At 38.8% G+C, this 22,117-nt stretch overlaps 2 protein-coding genes across 19 annotated transcripts in view; one reads left to right on the plus strand and one right to left on the minus strand.

Moving 5' to 3' along the window:
* The first annotated feature begins 85 nt into the window (after positions 1–85).
* CBR4 (carbonyl reductase 4) lies at positions 86–21,118 on the plus strand. Of its 13 annotated transcripts, XM_081209017.1 has the most exons (12): positions 86–1,425; positions 1,456–1,917; positions 2,172–2,313; positions 2,926–3,046; positions 3,716–3,852; positions 5,494–5,628; positions 8,463–8,621; positions 8,994–9,064; positions 11,940–12,054; positions 13,006–15,924; positions 18,987–19,090; positions 20,938–21,118. In XM_081209017.1, the coding sequence occupies exons 2-9, from the start codon at positions 1,660–1,662 to the stop codon at positions 11,985–11,987; spliced, it is 1,071 nt and encodes a 356-aa protein (XP_081065143.1). In that variant the 5' UTR covers positions 86–1,425; positions 1,456–1,659; the 3' UTR covers positions 11,988–12,054; positions 13,006–15,924; positions 18,987–19,090; positions 20,938–21,118. The 13 variants fall into 13 exon arrangements, with proteins under 13 accessions (XP_081065143.1, XP_081065148.1, XP_081065151.1 ...); XM_081209022.1 differs by having other exon boundaries at positions 86–1,917; positions 14,497–15,924; XM_081209025.1 differs by lacking the exon at positions 8,994–9,064 and having other exon boundaries at positions 86–1,917; positions 8,463–8,586.
* PALLD (palladin, cytoskeletal associated protein) overlaps positions 16,177–22,117 on the minus strand; it is a 240,967-nt gene continuing 235,026 nt past the window's right edge. For all 6 annotated transcript variants that reach the window (XM_081208669.1, XM_081208668.1, XM_081208670.1 and 3 more), the window contains 3 exons: positions 20,890–21,055; positions 19,629–19,762; positions 16,177–18,134 (listed from right to left, as the gene is read on the minus strand). In XM_081208669.1, coding sequence (XP_081064795.1) covers positions 17,962–18,134; positions 19,629–19,762; positions 20,890–21,055 — 473 coding nt within the window. In that variant the 3' untranslated portion in view covers positions 16,177–17,961. The remainder of the gene's footprint in view (positions 18,135–19,628; positions 19,763–20,889; positions 21,056–22,117) is intronic.

Below are 22,117 nucleotides of genomic sequence, written 5' to 3' on the forward strand. Positions count from 1 at the left end.
AAGGTCTTCTTACTCGAGACTGCGGCTCCATTGAAAAGTCGAGAACTTAAACTCTGAGGAAAGGTGCAGTCTTTCACAGGTCTGCTCAGAAGTAAATTCCCATTGTGTTTAATGGGGATTCATTCCACAGAAGTACATAGGATGGTAGGCTCAGCAAGTCTCCCATACAACCTCTGCCCCTCCCCATTGGGAAAGAAATGCTGTTATTAACGCTTACCTGCGTTGAAGGGAAAGGGCAGCTTCCACATTTTGCAATAAGCAGCAAAACAGTGATTTTAATGTAGGTTTTAACGGTGGCACTTGCTTCACTGGAGACTTTCACTGTTTATTACTTTTTCTCCCTTTAAATACATTAAGTATGGTTTAATTTATTTTCATATTAACTAGGGCTTGTTAGCTGCTTGGCAAAATAAAGCCATTGATTTAAATTTTTCTTCTTAACTTTTTGACAGTGGTTAGAACCTGAATATTTGCGAAAGCAATAGCTATATATGTTTAGATAGACACATCTCCCTCTGTCCTTTCTACAATTATGCTGCTCTTGTAGTGGCACCAAAGAATGTTAATTTATTTATGTAGTCCATAAAACTTTACACTGCTTGATTGTAATAAAAAAAGTACAAAGATAAAACAAAATTTTTAAAAAATCACAATAGAATTTTAAAATATACAAAAGTTAAAATACTAAACCGATTATGTAGCTAGCGGTGATTTAGTAGACATGCCACATGGATCTGTATAACTTTGATTTAGCACCCACCTTCCCAGCCTCAAACTGATATGTGTTGTCTGATCTTTATGCTAACCCTTTTTTATTTCTCCAGACAATTTTTCATGTGACTGATATGTTTGGTTTAGAAACTTTGAAAAATTAAGTGAACAAAGAAGTTACTGCGCAGCTGAAAATCAGATTTTACTCTAGCACAAAACACAGGCATAGTTGGGTGTTTATTCTCATTGATTTTCATTTCCTATTTGTACAGGCACTTCACAAAAGAAATGCAAAAGGCTAAGAGTATGCAACAATGCCATAGAAATAGACTGTATCATACCACATCTCAGGCAGCATTTATCACTTCAAAGCAATTGCACTTCATATCCATTTCAGGACTAGTGTATGGGTTGTGGTTACACTATGTTTACACTAAGGGAGGCTATGTCAATATGGTTATAAAGTAGTCTCCTTTAAGTGGCTTGCTGATTTGAACTTCAAGCACTTTAAGAGTATGAGAGGAGTGCAGGGCAGTGTTAACCACACACCTGGCACTAGTTTTGTAATTATGTAAGCAAAAACGTTTTTGAGTGACACAGGCAGGTGGGCATGAATGGAATGATTTGCTTCTGTGGCAAAGCTTGTCTGTCTTGCTAGCCTCATGCTTCCTTTAATACGTTGCTTGTACATAGGTGCACTGTGTGTGTGTGTGTGTGTGTGTGTGTGTGTGTATAGATAGATAGATAGATAGATAGATAGAATATCTATCATCTATCTGCTATATACATAAAGATCCTTAGGTCTGTCTGACAGATGTGTCAGAATCATTGAAGTATTTCAAGGACACCCAGAAATCTGAAATTGGGAAAAGATGCACACCAACGCTTCTTAAATATTAATAAGGTATGAAAACAGGGTACTTTAATTTATCACTATCAAAATAGAATATGAAGTGTGATGGCAACACATTGCAAGCCAGGGTGCAAATGAAGCAGTATGTTGGGCCCGACTTAGGTAAGGTAATAATGGGTCAAGTCACATTTCTGTGGGTGTTCACCAGTCCCTGTTTTAATACTTGGAAGAAAAGGGTGACTTCGCTGGCAGCTGATAGTGCAAGAGTAATAGCCAGTTTGCCTTCCAGAAGATACAGACTCCAACAGGCTTTAGAACGTACAGCCCTCCAGATGTTAGACTGCAACTCAATGGTCAGTGGTCAGGGATGGTGGGAATTGTAGGCCACAACATCTGTAGGGTGTATAAATTTGGCCACCCCTGTGATAGTATTGGCTAAAAGATAATAAAAGCAATAATAAAAAATAATTGCAAAACCCCCTGTAGCATGTAAACATTCTGTACAATTTATGACCCTTCCATCTTTTCATGCCAGTATAATAAATGTAATGCCAACACACATTTTGTCCGTCTGTACTATCAATATTTTGTTAACTGTTCATTGAAGATGTCAAGGGTCTGTGCCATTTTTGGAGGATCTCGGGGAATTGGCCATGCTGTTGCACAACTGCTAGCACAGAAAGGATATTGCCTGGCCATTATTGCCAGAAATCTGGATAGAGCTCAAACTACTGCAAAGAACTTGGGAGGTATGTATACCTTAGTGTTTTTGCAAAATATGTTGAACTATTAAAGTAATACATGTGTGTTAAATAAGGTAGCATGATTATTTTACACTGAATTTGAATCTTGCAGATCTGATAGTACAACCCCTACATAATACAGTGGTACCTCGGGTTACATACACTTCAGGTTACGTACACTTCAGGTTACAGACTCAACTAACCCAGAAATAGTACCTCGGGTTAAGAACTTTGCTTCAGGATGAAAACAGAAATCGTGCTCCGGCGGCATGGCAGCAGCAGGAAACCCCATTTGCTAAAGTGGTGCTTCAGGTTAAGAACAGTTTCAGGTTAAGAACGGACCTCTGGAACGAATTAAGTACTTAACCCGAGGTACCACTCTATAGTATAAGATAAGGGTCTGGTTAATAGTGGATGAGTGACATGGGGAATTGTTGGTTCTTTGTAATGTAAAAATGTGTACTCTGTCAGTATCAGACTTCATTTCCAATCATATAATTAGTATGTTATTTTCTAGGATCCACATGCTAGCTAACAGCTCTCTGTATTTATGATACTTGCAGTCTCTGAATGTTTTGAGAAAGTTTGTATCTTATTGCGGACTTTGTGCCAACACAGCAGGTCATCTAGCATTTAGATGTGATGTTTCCAAAGAAGAAGACATCCAAAATGTGTTTAAAGAAATGGAGACAAGTTTAGGTCAAATAAACTATCTGGTTAATGCTGCAGGTATCAACAGGTTAGTTTCCAATTTAAGCTTCTATCAAAGGTACACTTTTGAAAATATCTAACATAAATAAATATACAGGTATAAAATAGTGTGGTTTATTTTGTTTTAGAGTTTAAAGTCAAATATTTAATTTGTATCTAAAAGTATGCGGAACAAATTTCATTAGATTGATTTGATATTCTTTGATTTAAAGTAGTTGAATTAAAATATCATTATCCTAAAAGGACTGTTTCATTTGCTGCAGCCTTTATACTGATCAAAAGCTGATTTTGGATGGGCTCTTTATCTACCTTCATCTTGTTTAAACAACAGCATAATCAGTATTCTGGGTAAGCCTTTAGGGATTGTTATAATTGACTACAATTATAGGGTGACTTCTAGTGGGCAAAGGTGCATAGATAAAACATTCTGGAGTATCCCTACTAAGACAAAGGTTGTCAATTGAGATTATTAGTCTTTAATAAAACAACATAGGGTACTCAACTTCATAATGAACTCATTTAGTTTTGCACTTCAGTGTTTTTCTAGTTTAAAACAATATATTAATTAGCAACGTGGCTGAAATTGTTAATTTTTTCAGTGCATTGTAATTAATTATGCTTGACTATATTGGCCTGTTTCTTTCATGAGTCTAAACAATAGTATTTCTATTCTCCACTGTCATTTTTTTAATATTAGGGATGGCTTGTTGTTGCGAACCAAGGCTGATGATATGTTATCCCAGCTTCAGACCAATCTTTTGGGGACAATGTTGACATGCAAAGCTGCTGTGAAGGGTATGATTCAGCAGCAAGGTGGAGCTATTGTTAATGTAGGTGTGTCTGCCTAAACAAATATGATTATTTTCAATTGATACTAACTTTTCAAGAATCAATGTATGGTATGTTGCAAGTTCTCCTATATAAACACATGCAGTTGAAGTTCTTACCAAAATTAACCACAGCACTTTTGGGGTCATTGGGTTGAAGTCAAATGTGCCTTTTGCCTGCTGCTTTTACACCACAGCCAAAAGAATTGTGTAATCAGAGTGTAACAAAAGCCAAATGTATTCTGCTTGTGTAAGATGCTCATACAGTAAGCCTTTTTCTCATTTTATAGAACTGCATATTCACTCCCACTGTTCTCTCAAAAAGTGTTTTCCAGCTTCTCTGAGGCTGCAGTCACACACACACACACACACACACACACACACACACACACACACACTCTACCTGGGAATATGTCCTGTTGAACTCAATGAGGCTTAATTCTGAGTAGATATTCATAGGATGACTTTGTAAAAAAATTAAAAGCTGCTTATGATGCAGTGGGATGTGGTGTCTGCAGTTAGGGAAAACAAGAGGGGAAATCTGTTCTACCTGCTTGCCTGCCAGACAACAGACCTCTCTGGAGTTGTGCCCATAAATGCAATTTGGAATTCATGGGTGCCCACTGGACATCCTAGATCAGGGATGTGGAATGCCTGGTCCTCCCTTGACCCAGTTCCTATAATCTAGTATGTTTGTGATATAGCTATATTTTATTCTTAGCTTTTTGTTGTAAGCATCTTTGGCAGTAGTGTAAAAGGTGGGTTACAAATAACATTAAATAAATAAACAAATATTTTTAGGAGAAATTCTGCGATTTATATTTATGTCTGAAAGAATTATCCTCTTTTCTAGAACCAAAGAGCTCCATAGATAATGCCTAATGGCTTCACAACAGGCCTTGGGAAACATACTGGAAGTGACTGTATTTTTTAAAATGTTGATGAAATGAAAAATTTCTGCATGTAGTTCTACGGCCATACTACCCTGAACACGCCTGATCTCGTCTGCATGTAGATTGTTTTAAAACACAGAGTAGCAGGACGAGTTAAAAGTAGGAGAAATATTTGAGCCACTCAGGGTTTGTTTTTTGTTTTTTTAAATGAATAGATTGACTTGATGCCAGGTTCATGTTATTTTTCATACAAGAAACAAATAAATATAAAACCATGTGAGGTAATACAGGGAAATGTCAGGGTTAACTGACACCATCTTTCCTCTTTAACCACTTCCTAAATAGGTAATATTAATCATATTTGTTCTGGTTTTAGACTTTTGTGAGTTCTCTGACACCTGAGAGTACTGTACACTCACTGTCTGAGGGGACAGTGGGGCTTGCTGAGGTGTGGGAAGAAATCAACCAGCTTGTTATCTGCTACTACTTCTGACCTTCTCCCTTTGCCCTATTGCAAGGGTTTGGGTTCTCGCTTGTATTTTCATATGGCTGGGGCTGTAACAGTATCTGTAATGCATTAAGTGCATGCTTGCTTTTCAGCATAAGGCCTTCATGTACATTAGGCAAAAAAGATAAGGCTTTAAAAATATTTAATTAAAAGTTATATATCAATACAGCTACTATTAAAAACGCTCAGTTCTGACTATAGTTTCTCAACTTTGGCTTTGCCTGTATTTCCCTTTGGTTTATTTTAGGAAGTATTGTTGGGCTGAAGGGCAATTCTGGTCAGAGCGTATACAGTGCCAGCAAAGCAGGATTAGTTGGATTTTCACGCTCTCTTGCTAAAGAAATAGCAAGAAAGAACATTCGAGTCAACATGGTTGCTCCAGGTTAGTTTTTAGTTCACCAACTGTCACTTGTGAATCAGTACGTAAGATCAGATGCTTTTAGGTCCTTATATACTGAATTTAATGCACAATATTGATATCACTCCGATAATTGCATCAGTTACATACTTAACAGGTAAAGCAACGGTAAAGCAACCCTTCAGATGTTGTTGGACTCCAACAGGAGTTTTCCACCTGCCTTGCTCCACCCTCCAGCCCTTGGATCCCTAGGGGCCTTCAGAATGGTGTTGCTGCCACAGGCATCGTGTGTGTGTCTTGTCATGAACTGGGTGGAAGACTGTGAGTCATAGGAATGGAGAGTGTGTGTGTGTGTGTGTGTGTGAATCCAGCAGTGCTTAGTTTGTTTTTTGATGGTTAAGTTGTTAATGTTGCTAGTATTGTTTTGTGGATTATGATTACTACAAAGTTGTTTTGTTATTAGTGTTCTATAGACAGTGGTTGTTTTACTACAGATTTGTTAATTATTTTATACTGTTTATGTTGTGGTTGTGATGTTGTTATTTATGGTGTGTAAGCTGCTTTGTGACTCATGTGAGTGAAAAGCTGCGAAGAAATAATAGTAAAACATCTAGATAAAGGTAAAGGGACCCTTGACCATTGGGTCCAGTCGTGGCTGACTCTGGGGTTGCGGCGCTCATCTCGCTTTATTGTCCGAGGGAGCCAGTGTACAGCTTCCAGGTCATGTGGCCAGCATGACTAAGCTGCTTCTGGTGAACCAGAGCAGTGCACGGAAACACCGTTTACCTTCCCACTGGAGTGGTACCTATTTATCTGCTTGCACTTTGACGTGCTTTCGAACTGCTAGGTTGGCAGGAGCAGGGACCAAGCAATGGGAGCTCACCCCGTTGCGGGGATTCAAACCACGACCTTCTGATCGACAAGTCCTAGGCTCTGTGGTTTAACCCACAGCACCACCTGTGTCCCTTAAAAACATCTAGATAGGCTTGCCTAAATAAGAAGTACAGTGAGGGTGCCTGCATGATATCGATAGGCAGGGAGTTCCAAAGTGTAGGTGCTGTTGCACTAAAATTTTGAGTTGAGTACACTTGAGTGAGGATATATGGGGTATGACAATCTCATAGGTAAACTGGTGCCAAGCTGTTAAGAGATTTATATACTAATAGTAACACCTTTAACTTGGCCCAGTAGCAAATCAGCAGTTGTGTTGTAGCGTTCTGGACTAACTGAAGTTTCCAGATCAGGTAACAGGGAAGCCCTTCATAGAGTGCGTCATGAAGTAGCCAGTGCATGGAGTTGGTAAAAGGCATTTCGAGCCACTGAGGCTACCCGAGTCTCCAAGTGCAGGGCTGGATCTAGAAGCACCCCTAAACTGTAAACCTGCTCTTCCAGGGGGAGTGTAACCACATCCAGGGTAGGCAATTGACCAGGTCCTTGGACATGGAAACTACTTACTCATAGCGCCTCCGTTTCAAGCTCATCTTGTTTTCCCTCATCCCAAGCAATAGCCCAGGGGCTGCACAGCCTCTCCTGATTCATGCTGATACAGTTTTCAAACTGTTTTGCTTTAGTAAAAACATTTCTAAAAAATTCCTAAAACATAACTGTGTGGTGACTGCACGACTGAACAGATGAATCATTATCTGCTTGGCAAAATACAAGCAGCCTTAATACTTTTATGTATGTACACGTGCAGCAGGTGGAGTTCTTGCATTAACTCCTGTAGTTTACCTTGAACAACTCAGTTTGAGTGTGTCCCTACTAACCACAGCAAGATTTCGTTTTGACTATTAACACCTTTTGACATCTCAGCAAGCCTCTAGCAGTACACTAAGTAAAGTCCCTAGATGTGAGAATTTAACCTCCAACCTCAACCCAAGGCATTTCAAATGCACTGTCTCTCTTCATTTTATTCAATTCTGATGTTCTGTGATTTTATCCTGCTAAGGCTATCTGTGTAGGAATTGCTTTGTACTTATTTTATAGTGCAGTGCACCTTTCCATAACTGAAATGTTTATGTCAGCTTGCAGACACTGTAGTGGAAAGCATGGGCTCTAGTAGCCTAAATATGGAACCTTACCTTCTCTTTCACTCCAAACCTTAACTTAATGCAAGTTGGAAACAGATCTTTGACTTGTTTTCTGCCTATCCTTACATGTATAAGTTCATGTCTATAGTGGCCGAGCACACAGTCATTTGAACACAGGATGTGCTTTTCACAGTAACGTAAATCCCTGGTTTGAATTAAGAGAACTCCCAAAGATTCTGTGGACTATGCAAGGCTGAGATTCTTACTGCAGCCATCCAAACTCCATGTGTGATAAGATAGGGGACAGAAGTGGCACCTGAACCAGGCCCTCTGTATTCTTTAGTTTACATAAGTTTAAACTGGCTTGGCTCGCACAGCATTTTAAATCACAGTTAAACTTAAATATAGTTTAAAGGTGCATAGTGCTAAAACTGCAGGTACTTTGTTTCTCCCTCACTCTTGTTGTATGGGAGGAGTTAAGTGGCATGTACCAGCATGCTTTAAACAATAGCTAAGTTGGTTGGATGTAGTTTTAGAGGTACACCTCATTGAAATAAGTAGTGGGACTTAATGTGAAACAAACATGGTTAGAATGGGGCTATATATATATTTGGATGTGTAAAATTTGTCACAGTTTCTGGGCTGATATTTCCAGTTTCAAGAAGTTTCAGATAAGTTTGAATACACAAATATTTATTTCCTTAAATGGTTTTTAGTTGTGCAACTATGCTTTGCATTTGGACAGACTTATGATAGGAGTTTTATCAGGATTTGACTAGGTCTTATTTCATAAACATATTTTCTCTCCCCCCCCCAAAAAAATGTTAGGCTTTATTCACACAGATATGACAACACACTTGAAAGAAGAGCAGTTGAAGAAAACTATTCCCCTTGGACGATTTGGGGAGCCTCAAGAAGTTGCCGAAGCTGTTGCATTTCTTCTGGAGTCTCCGTATGTAACAGGCCAAGTTCTAGTTATTGATGGAGGTTTGCAACTTTTGTTTTAAAAGCCATGAAAGCAATAAGTGTGGGAAAACATGTTCAGCAATTGAAAGTCCCAAGAAGTGGATTGAGGTGATACTTCTTTTGTTAGTATTTTAAATTAAAGTAGTATAAATTTGTAATTAGTCTGACAAACTTCAAATCATATGCTTACTTGTCTGTTTGCCTCAGGTAAATAAGCAAATTATGTGTGACACCAGATATTTTTTGGGGGGTGGGGTAGATGATTCAGGGTCCCGTTTTTGTTTTTTGTGTATATATTGAAATTAAATGATCTGGTTTTTTTTTTTAAAAAAAACAACCCAGTGCTACATGTTACCAAATATACTAATTGTGACATAGACCTTGCTTGATCAGATTTGTTCTTTCTGCATAGAAAGCTTAATGCAGCTCTCCTTCCAAAAGTTGGTCTATTTTTGGTTCATTCTGTAAGTAAAGTATGATCTTTTTCATAGTTTATGTTGGAAGATTTTGGTGTTCTACTTGGAGAGGCAAAGGAAACTGATGATAAACTGCTTAGGAATGTTGAATGCTTGGTTATATAGGGCACACTTCTCCATGCATATTTATTTTGTTTCTCCTATGAAGTGGTTGCTAACAAAGAATACAATATGCTGAACTTCATAACCTTAGGTTTCTTAAATAAAACACTAATTTTCAAAGTTTTTTTTTCATTCATTCAAAGTACTTGAAATAGTGAAAAATTATTATTTAGATGTGACATTTTCTAGCCGTCTCCTACTTGAAGCATAAATATTTGTTTTTTCTATCACTTCAGAAAGGGATATATATATATATATATATATATATATATATATATATATATAATCACTTCATACATTAAAAGCTATCTAGTCTATATTCTTATTCTGGATGCTTTATGGCTCTTTGACACCAATATACCTCTTTATCACAAACAAATATTTTGTGTCTACTACAGTATCTGGATAACAGAAATGTTCAACTGTATGCTATATTGTTACGTTCCACCCTTAACTCCGAGCATTGTGATATTCTGGGGGGGGTTGCAGGTGCGCTTTAATGCAGGGTTTGTTTTTCCTGTGGGACAATAAGGCACTGTAGAAATGAAAAATCATTTCTACTAGTGTCTTTATGATATTTGGTGTATTTGCACATGAAAAACCTGCAGCCTAGATAGAGGGGCTCACAGTATTGGCACCCCAAAAGGTCGTTGCGTCTTCTATAGTCTTGCACTCAAATGAACAGCAGCCGTCATATTTTGCCTCCTCCTCTAGCTTATGTCCTTGTTAACTCCTAACTTCCCTTCTATACTCTAAACTCTCCTAAAACACTGGCCTTGTCTTTTAAGCTAACTCAGTTGAGAGAGGGAAGAAACCCACACATGCAAATGTAATTAGCCTTTCTCTCCTTTGTGTCGTTTAAATGGTTCATCCCTAGGCTAACGCCTCAGAAGGAAATTACCTGTCATTAGCTTTTACACTTGGCTTAATTAAAGGATTAAAGGTCTGGCATACACCTTAGATGCACACTTGAGTCTAGCTATCATGTCCTAGGAAATCAGCTTTGACACCCCAAACCTTAATTAAATTCTAGTGCTAATTTGATCCAGAATTTAGGTGGTCCTGCATCCCAGACTCATGAAAGTACATGGATTTTCCTACTATTTTTTTATTTGCACAATTATCTAGCTTAAAAATGTGAAATCTTATTAGTGGTGGCTAAGTTGCCAGTTTTTTGTTTTTTTAAAAAAACTGCTTTTCAGATTGATTTTACAAAAGTTACAATATGCAAAATCATAAGAAACTTTCTTATAACATAAAAATATTTGTAATATTAAAAAATTATATATATAATGTACTCATCAGAACTCAGACACATGGAAAAACTCAATGAGGAGAACTTTTAATAGGAAAAATACTTATCTCTGTGTTAAATTATTTAGTTATAATGCCTGCAAACCAGGAAGGGATAATATTAAGGGCTGCTTCCCCTTCTTATTGTTCAAATCCATTAAAACCTTTCCCCCTTGCATCGAATCCAAGAAATCATGCTTAATATTGTAAAATCCCAAAATTTAATGTATCTGTGCCAACAAAGGCTGTTGCGAGTAGGAGTTCAACAACTGAAGAGCGCCATGTTGGCTATCTCTTCTCTAAACTTCTCTATTCCAAAAGAATTTGGATAGTTGCATTTGTTGATATTTAACCAGATATATTTCTAAATGTCATCAGAAGTAGATTCTCTAGTCATTACTTCTCATTCCTGGAATAACTGATTTGGCTTGTTGTTATCAGTTGCTTTATACAATAAAAGTCTCAAAATGATTTGACAGAAGAAAATAGAGCACATTAAAACAGCATGAAACCAGAAAAATGGGGGGCAGGGAAATGACAATACAAAATGTATTAAATGCTCATTCAGCAACATATTAATAAGGACAAAGTCCTAACTGCTCCACTAAAAGATGAGGACCACTATAGAAAGCAGCATTAAGTAACCAGGGTAAACAGCAAGGTCTTAGCCTGAAAAGATGGTGCCAGACAAATACCCCTTATGAGAGCATTGCACAGACTGGGTGAAATCACTGAAAAGGCCCATTCCTGTGTGGCCACCTTCCACATCTCCCTCAGGAACACACAGAAGGGTCTCTGATGAAGACTGCTGGGTCCAGTCCGGTCCTTGAAAATACTATAAATTACTTTGGTTTCTCCCAAATTACCGTATTTTTCACTCTATAAGACGCACCAGATCATAAGACACACCTAGTTTTTGGAGGAGGAAAACAAGAAAAAAAAATATTCTGAATCTCAGAAGCCAGAACAACAAGAGGGGATTGCTGCGCAGTGAAAGCAGCGATCCCTCTTGCTGTTTTGGCTTATGGGATAGCTGTGCAGCCTGCATTCATTCCATAAGACGCACACACATTTCTCCTTGCTTTTTAGGAGGGGAAAAGTGAGTCTTATAGAGCAAAAAATATGGTAGGTTTTCAGAGTCATTTAAACTGCATTTGTTCATTTCAGCTTACTAACCAATAGTTTAAAATGTCTTCTGTTTTAAAGGACTCAAATAATACTAATTTTGCATCTCCCAATCCATTCCTCATCTGTGTTAAATATGCAGTCTGATTATTCCGTATCCAAGCTGCCAAATTGAAATAGTTTGTGGGCTACCCCCCCCCCCCAAAGCAAGCTGTCAGTTTAGGCCTGTAATTAAAATTGGCAGAAATATAAGCATAGAATAAAAATGCAAACAAAACTATTCAGGTCTTCTATATATCTTAAAATGTAGTCTGGAAGTACTATATAATTGATTTTCTTGTAGGATCAGCCCAGTAATCAAAGGTGGAAGCAAGTTTACTTTCATGTTTAGAAAAATGGCATATTCACTGACATCTGGAGTGTGAGCATACAAACAGATCTATTTTTCACCTCTTGAGGTCAGTATAATTTAAGGAATAATAGTTCATTAGGGTTAGTTAGGTAATAGTACAAAGAACTACATATATATTTATAGCCATTTAAGTTTGGCTTGTGTGCAGAGCTAATTTAATGCTTTTTTCATTTTGTTAGAATTGCTACATTCTTAAAATCCCAATTTTAAATAACAGGTTTATATTATTTGTGTACATAAATTCCCATTTATACATATTGTTCAGTTTCATAGTTGAAAATGAGTGCGCATGGCTTCTTATCTCTCTATAAACAGTTATTTTCATATCTCTTTGCTTAATTATGGCCAGAGTGGGCAAAACATTGCAATTGTTGTTGTTTAGTCGTTTAGTCGTGTCCGACTCTTCGTGACCCCATGGACCAGAGCACGCTAGGCACTTCTGTCTTCCACTGCCTCCTGCAGTCTGGTCAAACTCATGCTGATAGCTTCAAGAACACTGTCCAACCATCTCGTCCTCTGTCGTCCCCTTCTCCTTGAGCCCTCCATCTTTCCCAACATCAGGGTCTTTTCCAGGGAGTCTTCTCTTCGCATGAGGTGGCCAAGGTATTGGAGCCTCAGCTTCAGGATCTGTCCTTCCAATGAGCACTCAGGGCTGATTTCCTTAAGAATGGATGTGTTTGATCTTCTTGCATTCCATGGGACTCTCAAGAGTCTCCTCCAGCACCATAATTCAAAAGCATCAATTCTTTGGCAATCAGCCTTCTTTATGGTCCAGCTCTCACTTCCATACATCACTACTGGGAAAACCATAGCTTTAACTATACGGACCTTTGTTGGCAAGGTGATGTCTCTGCTTTTTAAGATGCTGTCTAGGTTTGTCATTGCTTTTCTCCCAAGAAGCAGGCGTCTTTTAATTTTGTGGCTGCTGTCACCATCTGCAGTGATCAAGAAAGTAAAATCTCTCACTGCCTCCATTTCTTCCCCTTCTATTTGCCAGGAGGTGATGGGACCAGTGGCCATGATCTTCGTTTTTTTGATGTTGAGCTTCAAATCATATCTTGTGCTCTCCTCTTTCACTCTCGACAGCAATAATCATTTGTATTTTACAAACAGTTCAATGCAAGATAATTGTATCTAACAAAAGATTGCAATATTCAGAAACAAATAGAGAACTAGGTTACACTTTCACTGATCTTAAGGAAGCCATAAGTAAACCAGAAATTTCAGAGGGAGGCTGTAGCAGAATTAGAATTAATCAAGAAGGTAAACTGTTCATTTGGATCTGAATAGAGACCACCTTTTTCTTTCTCACTTCAGAAGTTAACCTGGCATTGCCAAGCTGCTATTACTACTATTATTGATTACTTGCTCTTCACCCAGGGCAAGTTGCAATATTAAAACACAATATTAAAAGGTTTAAAACCATTTATTGAATTATTGGAAATTGAATAACAATTGAATATGTCAAATAATACCTGAACTATTGCTATCTACACTTCCTGCATGTTATTTCCCACTGACCCCAAAACTTAGTTCTTCTGTCCTCCTTACAGTCATGTGTATTTATCTGAATCTGAGGATTACATTTCATGTATGTTATGAAGTAGTAGACTCTAGTCCATGAAAAATTGTGCCATAGTAAACAACTTTAGTTTTGGAAATGTCACCAGAATCTCTCTTGCTTATATATCGTTGAATCCAAGAGTACCTTGGTTGTGGAGAAAAGGCTTCACCTATGTTGGCAGTATCTTCTAAAAACTCAGGATGGTTTGGCCTTCCAATGGTTGTGGCAGGACAGCTACAGGCCATAGAACATCATTGTGTTTAGACATGGGCCACAAACACTAAAGGTGCCTTTTCTTTTCCATTATGCCATGCCGTGACGCCATGATGTAGTTGTGGAAAAATTAAAATAAAATCTGCTGAAGTAAATAAGTGAATTTAAATGTAGTCAATAAGCTGATACTGAATGACAATTAATTATAAATTGATATAATTATTAAAAAACGCTTCGAGATCCTACTAACTTTAACAGTATTTGGAATTTATCAAATTTAGAAAGCAGCTTTCCCACATTGAGTGTCGTGCTTCACATGCTCTTTAATTGTGCCAGACTGACTAGGCCCTTCAATATCTGACAGCTGAAAATAAATGTCTAATAAATACTTCTGTGAGCATTTGTTTAGCTGTCACAATAATATTGTTTCCAGGAAAATGAGTTATTTGTTCATGCTAAATCTTGCTTGAAATGTTTGCGCTCTGCTACTCCTACTGCTATAATAGTAAATACCTCCTTCCACTCTGAAAATTTACTAGATTGTCACTGCATCATCAGATGAATTGATGGACCCCGGCACATTTTAAAGGTTGATAAATAAGCGTCTGTATAATAATTTGGGATAGATATATTTATGGAGTACTTTCTCCATGACTCAGCAGGGCAGAGATGAGTGTGAAATGCCATTACCTTTTCCATTTCTTTTTCCAGTTTTCTTCTACTTCGCCATCCCACATGTTTTCCTCTATTTGTACCACACAGGCTTTTCTGCATTTGTTAAACCATCATGCTCTCAATCTAATAGTGTGCTGAAGTATTTGTTTTTATAGCAACAGCTTTTTAAAAAGGCAAGCAAGGCTGTTATTTTATATTTGAGGCATGAGTTACCTCTGCTGTGATCATGAATGTATTGAGCGAATATATCTGTTTTCTTCTACTGTTTGACAAGCAAAATGTTCCTATAAATTACTGGTTAGCTCTTATGACACACCAGTAATAAAATTAACCACAAGGAGAAATCATTGTAAGGAGAAAACATTCCAATCCCTCTGAAGTTACTCTGCTGTCAAAAGCTATCTCAGTTTTGCTTACAAAACCATATTCAAGCCTGAAGGAAGCACGATTCCTCTCATTTCACCTACATGGAGCAGGTAGGATGCATTTCATTTTTTTACTTACTCCCAGGGCTGTTGTGGGTGAATCAGTATAAAGTTTATCAGTTCTTTTAAGCAACTAATTTTAAACTTGAATGCTGTTTTCTCCTAAACAACTTGCTTCTCTAGAGATGCAAACTGATGGTAGAAGAAATATGCGAGGTTTGCTCATTTAGAACTTGAGAACAAGTTCTAGCTTGTTCTTAATTCTTAATATTCAGCTATTTTATGTCGTTTAGGCTGATGTGTCAAGATACCTAATCTTTGAATTGGGTCTAATCTATGCTGCTTCATGCTAAACTTGAGCTGTAGTAGTAGTACTTCAGCCTGTGAGTTGTATCCAGTAGTGGTTCTGTGCTAGTGGAAGAACTTCCTTAAGGAAGGGCCCCTAAATTTTGCTGATGCCTCCTATCCAAATCAGTTCAGCACCCTGTGCCTCCCTCCAGACGTCTCTGAAGCAACATGGAACATGTCAGAGAGCTGTAAGTGAGAGAGGTGAAATGTGCTCAGAGAAAGAGAAGAACTTTCTCTTGCACAAAGCCACTATTGGGGGCGATTAGAGCAGGTCCAATAGAGGCATCCAAAGCCCTGCTTGTTTAATTTGTACTATATTAGTTTCAATTATTGCAGCCTAAGGATGTGGTCGAACCAGCTTGAAGAAGTGTAGCTATCTTTGCTGGCTATACTCTGGGCCTCTGAGGGTTAAGCTGGCCAGGGACTGGCTTCCTTTTTGTTTGAATTTATAACTTTATTCTAACAAGACTCCCACTCTGGTCCTGAGACAGGCTCTGCATGGGCCTGGGCATGTGGGTGAAATGAAGACTGGTCTTTCACTGTATTTGTTAGTGGTGACAGTGTCTGCCCTGTTGGATCTCATGCATTGTTTGGGGTTTCCTCTCCTTTCGTAGGCCCCGGAACCAAGCAAGCCCCTTTCCTCCCAGCATTCTACATGTTAGAGGCAGATGATCACAAACACATCTTTCAGGTAAGAGCTTCCATTTGTCAATATGACTTACTTGCCATAATCCAGGCAATGGGGAAAGTGGCCAAGATGTCAGGAGAAGTTAATTTCAGTAGGGTTGGCTTAAAAAATACACAATACTAGGCTGTACCTATGAAGTGGGATCCTAAGGATGTAAATCAGAAACCTACTGGAGTTCAATGGGCTTTACTTCCCATTAGCATGTAGGAATGTACCCAGTTTGATGTCTTAAGTTCTTGACCCAGAAAAAAACAATTATTAACTTGTGTAATATTTATTGATGTTAAATCCACATGATATCAGCACAACAATCCAAAGTAGTATGATTGTACATTTTTTTTTATAAATACAAATAAAAAGAAGCAAAATGCTACTAGTGAAGCTAAACAAATATAGATTAGCGAGTCACATTTGAGAAAAGTTTGGTAAATGAATGATAGGACAGTTTTATATGACAGATTGTGTATGACAGTACAGATATGTAAGAAATGCTTATAACAAGCTGTAACCACTTGCAGCAGTTTGCATAGAAAAATAACTATTTTCTGTGCTAAAAGTTTAGCCGCTAAAAAAAACCTGGTTTGTGTACTTAACATGGGTGCAAAGCAATACATGTATAGCAGTAATGCAAAATATATGGTGTGGTACATAATACAAAACTTCTCTTAAAAAGTACTGCACTTGAATAACTGAGTTGAGATAAGAGTCAACATTTTTATTATAAATAAAGTACTATAAACGTGCTTTGATAAGGAATACAGTGTTTTCCTTTTGTAGCAAAGTACTCTTGTACCATCAAAACCACATCTTTTTTTCCTGCCAGACTCAATTGAACTCTTAAATTGATTTTGAATATTAAATGGCTTAATGCCTAAGTGAAGTCCAGTTAGATGCAGAACTAGTCTACATTCTGGAAGTTTGACCATTTTTACTTTCTTCACGAAGTCTCAGTCTTAGGCAGGGCTCTTATTCATTGCTGCAGTAAGCAATAACACAAAATTGTAACATCTAGTACACATGCATGCAGTGTTTAAAATATAACACCATTTTCTTTATCTTCATTCTGCATTCCCTCCTATTTACTAATCTATTCTCTGTGGTGTGCTTATCATTCAAACTCTTGCAGACTCACTCCTTTCCCCACGTACTCTATACTCATCACTTTTGTCATGGTGTTCTGGTCAAGCAAATCTCCAGTATGATGATGATGATTTAAAGCATTTGGGTAACCATGGAATTTCAAAGAGATGAAGTGCAATGTTTTCTCGAGACGCTTTCATTCTGAGAAACGTCCGTCCTACTGCCCCTGTCCTGTCCTGTCCCACTTGCAAATTTTAATACTGTAAAATAATCCCATCCCATAATGTCCAGATTTTAAGTTATTTTATGACTTAGTCTGGCAGTACAGTTTTAAGTCAGCCATTTCTTGCCAGAAAACAAAGCTTTCAGGTGTGAAGCTTGCTTGCCTATCCTAAGTTTCTTTAAGCAAGCAACCTCCTTTCCCTTGAGAATAGAAAACCATTTACAGAGATACTAATTTCATTTAGATGTCTCTTCCTTTCCCCCTTCCATCAGTATATTGCACATTTTTTACTGCTGTTAATCAGAATGTGTTGCTGATACACTTGCTGCTGTGTTGTAGCTTTAAAAAATGACTAGCATTATTCATTACGAGTTATAGCACCTACAACTTGCAAAAGGCACTTGGTGATAAATTCTGCAGTGTGCTTGCTTCCGAAAAATCTCATTCACTTCAGCATTTGGCATTTGTGAATAGGATTATTTAAAAACAGTGCTACCCCCATAGTAATGAAACAGTTATGGTGAAGGTAATGTTCATGTGTAGGGGCTGTACATTTCCATTGAATAATCACTACTTTAAATTGTAACGAGCAAAAAATACATGATTAAGGTGTTGTTTATCTTTTGCACACAATGGTGTTTGCCTTTCACATAAAGTGGCATAAATTATCATTGGTCAAGACAATGGCTTTCAGTGTTTTCACTTTGAAAGGAAATGGTAGGCCTGATAGCCAAGATTTACAGATCATCACTTTCTACCAATCCAGATTGTAGTGTCAGGTGTCCTGGGTTTGCTTCTGGCTGAAACGCAGCTTTGATGTCTAGTCCTTGGTCAGAAAGTGCTGCATATCGACTAGCTGAGGGACGCACCTTCTTTGGTTTGGTGGTCTGGGGCTGTTGCTGCCACTGAGCTGCAGAAAGGGAAGGAGGAAACAGTTTGCTGCTGTAACATAAGCACCACAAATGGAAAATTTAAGAGCTTGTTAGCCCTGGTTAAGAGGGAATTCCTCCAGCAACATATTACAGTGGTACCTCGGTTTACATACGCTTCAGGTTACAGACTCCGCTAACCCAGAAATAGTACCTCGGGTTAAGAACAGAAATCGTGCTCCAGTGGCGTGGCAGCAGCAGGAGGCCCCATTAGCTAAAGTGGTGCTTCAGGTTAAGAACAAACCTCCGGAACAAATTAAGTACGTAACCCAGGTACCACTGTATAGGAAATCTCCTTGACTCAGTATTTCTCCTTAAGTCATAAACTAGTGCTTTGAGAACATTTTAGCCTGGATGGATTAGCCTGTAAAAGGAACCAGGAGGGCTTAAAACCCCAGAGAGCTACTGCCACTCAGTGTAGACCAGCCTTTCTTAACCTGGTGCCTGATGGATAGTTTTAGACTACAACTCCTATCAAACCCAGCCACCATGACCAATGATGATGGGAGCTGTAGTCAAAAACACTAGAGGGCAACTAGGTTGGAGAAGGCTACTGCAGACAATACTGAGCAAGATGGATCACTGGTTTCACCTAGTATAAGGCTGATTCCTATGTTTCTAACCTTCCTATGTGCAACCATGGCTAGTAGCTCCATCAGCTGAAGCTTATAAACTTTAGAGAAATAATATGTAGAGGAGCATGCTTTCATCCATTTTCTGAAAACCACATGGCACACAAGGTACTCATCTCTGGCAACTCATCTTTCCCCCTCTTCCATTCTGTACCACTGGACCTTCTCTCTGATGAATTTCCTTCCTCTGCTTTCTTCCAGTTGCACAGATCTTGGTGAACTTGGCAACAGGATATGGGATTCACTCCAGGCAGTTCAGATAATAGATGCTTTCCCAACTGCGTGCAGCCAATCCTGATTGCACAGTGAGTGCATTGGTTTGATATGCCATTCATTCACACCTTACTTTGTTCTTCGGTTCACATGATTTTTTTAAAAAATGTACAACTTAGCTATGAGATAGTCTTATCCACAGGTAGTCAATGAAGCATGTCTGGATGGTTGCCATCTTTAATTACAAATCCACAGATATGCCGGGGACTGGAAAAACATTGACACCTCTGAACCTAGGGAACGTGGAAGCAATACAGAGCATTCTTCCAACCCCATCTACAAATTTGAATATACGTGTGGAATAGGCTGTTAGGAACATTTGTTTGGTATGTCCCACATGGGCTGCAAAACTAGAGGGCTACATTGTATAGACCTAATCTTAAAGTACAATAATCATGGTTTATGGATTTCAATAGAGCAAGGATGAGGAACTTGTGGCACTCCAGATGTTGGACTCCCCAACACTGCCCAAGCTGGCTGGGGCTGATGGAAGTCCAGCAACATCTGGAGGGCCACAGGTCCCCATCTATGACAGTGTATTGCTGTTCTACAGGGAGCAGCTAAACTTACTATAGACATCCAGCCTTGCTGTGCAGGACACAATCCCAGCCTCATTCTTTGCTGACACAGTGTACCAACCAGCATCTTCTTTTGTAGCTCCCTGAACAAGCAGGCAGATATAGCCATGGTTATCCTGGTGCATGCTGAAAGAGAAGTAAATAACAATAGTGGCATGGTTACGTACATTTCTTATTTTAAATGATAGTTTCTTCATTCAGATTTTGAATTTAAGAGGCTGGTTTTCAATTCCTTGAGCAGACCAATGCCAGGGATTAATTTCAGGATAAGCGTAAACTGAACCCACCCACCACTTTTTCAGGGTATTCCTAGGCCCACCTATCACTTTTGGCAATGTTGCTCCCTCCCATTGGGAAATGAAAATATATAACCCAGGTGGGACATTTGGCTGGGGAAACTTAGCCAGATGGGCGGGGTACAAGTAATAAAATTATTATTCTTATTATTGGAGGGATGGGGAAACTGCAACCCTCCAGATGTTGGACTACAAGTCCCATCATCCCTCTCACCATTGGCCATGCTGGCTGGGATTGATGGGAATTGAGTCCAGCAATTTCGGGAGGGCTCAGGTTCCCAGCACTTAATAAAACTAGCATCAGTGCAAGAAACCATTTGTATTCTTTTCCTCCCACTGTACTTTATTTATTATTGTGCTGTACCGCCTCACTGCTTCTACACATCTCCAACTCCTGCCCCACCATGTAAACCTAAAAAACCTGCAAGCAGGTTCCAGACATCAAGGTGAGGACTGGAGGTTTGCCACCCACTGTGTTCAATATTTATTACAGGTAGCTTTTAAGAATTCAGAAATAGCAGTTCTTTGTAAACCATTCCCAAGAAAATATATTTGTAATTCATTTATTTTCAGGGTTTTAAAAAATTATATAGCTGTAAGACCCAATGTAGATAACGATATGCTGATTATTCCTTAAGGAAGCATCTGGTAGGTACACTCCTGCCAACACATGTTATCAATAAGAACAAAAAGAAAGCTTATAATTCAATTTCATCTTGTAAACTGTCAGTCTTCCTTGTGCTGTGAACTGCAGAATCAGAGCCAGCTATACAGTACTATGTTTCCCACTACCAGGAGACCACCAGCCCCTCCCTCCACCCCAACAAACCTAGCGCCATTATGGACCATCCACAGATCCAAAACCTACCCGAGAAATAAAAGCAAATGCAACCCCTGACCAACACAATACATGAAAATTTCAACGTCAAGCAGAGACTCAGAATAAACAAGACTAACCTCACTCTGTCAGTATTGTATGTGAGCGACTCGTTTTCTTTCTTCCAGAAGATCTGAGGGTGCGGCACACCCGAAACCCGGCATTCCAGTCGCACAGGATACCCCTCAGCTACACCTGTGTTTTGTAACTTCTCTACAAATACAGGTGGCTTGTGTGCTTCCTTAGCTATAAAAAAAGAAATAACTTTTCTCTCTTCCTCTTTTGAACCAATAAAATATCCTATACATATTTCCCTGCGTTTCCTGTTGGTGTTTCTGAGCAGGAGAAGCACATGGCATGTAGTGGCATTGGGAAAGCTTTTTGCATTTGCTGACTGTCCTTTGGCAGCAACTGAACTGCATCTTAGATTGGGGGTGGGGGGGGATACAATCTGGTCAGATTCAAAATGACTTCACTAGGAGAGTTGTGCAGATTCTTATTTTCCTCCTCCCAAAATCCTAAGATCACAAACTTGAAGTGCTCAGGGATTGTGCTCAGTTTATAACTGTGCTTTTAACACATACAACAACAACAGGCCACTAGATGTTCTTCATCTCTTTAGAAGACAGAACATAGCTGACTTACCCACTTTAATTTTCCACTTGCGAAGGAGCCTTCTAAGAACTATCCTAACTGCATGGGAGCTATTTATGCATGAGTGAATCCACAGAGATGGGGTACTTGCTAAATAATCCAAACACGTGAGCGTGGAAGGGGCTGATCTCAATGCTATTTCTAGTAGAGGTATGACACATACACCCTTGAAGGCAGGGTGCTGATCCCATAGCTTACTTTAAACCAGTGATTGCCTAACTTGGCCCTCCAGCTGTTTTTGGACTACAACTCCCAACATCCCTAGCTAACAGGACCAGTGGTCAGGGATGACGGGAATTATAGTCTCAAAACAGCTGGAGGGCCGAGTTTAGCCATCACTGCTATAAACCTACACGTTATTGGCCATTTGTGGTTGGATCTTTCACATCTTTTGCCTGAAAACTGCTAACAGAGAAGGCCAGGATACCATTTAAAAATCCCCAAAGCCAAACACAATTGTCCCTTTCCTACAGTCACTCGTTGCTCTGATCTCTGAGTTCAACTGTTGTACAGTGAATTCAAATTACCAATTCAAATTTAGGACACAACCCACCAAGCACTGTTCCTAAACAGTCCATATGCATTTTGATAGCACTGTAGGGAATGCAGAGACTGTTCACCCATCTGTAGTCCCCCCCTCTGTTAATTATATAC

Source organism: Podarcis bocagei, assembly GCF_964188305.1.
Source record: "Podarcis bocagei genome assembly, chromosome: 9".
Lineage (NCBI taxonomy): Eukaryota > Metazoa > Chordata > Lepidosauria > Squamata > Lacertidae > Podarcis > Podarcis bocagei.

Coding starts and splice junctions, on each gene's coding strand:
- CBR4 (XM_081209022.1), top strand. CDS start 1,660: ATGAAGTGTGATGGCAACACATTGCAAGCCAGGGTGCAAATGAAGCAG. Junction 1,918..2,171: donor TGTTAGACTGCAACTCAATG/GTCAGTGGTCAG, acceptor TGTTCATTGAAG/ATGTCAAGGGTCTGTGCCAT. Junction 5,629..8,462: donor AGTCAACATGGTTGCTCCAG/GTTAGTTTTTAG, acceptor AAAAAATGTTAG/GCTTTATTCACACAGATATG.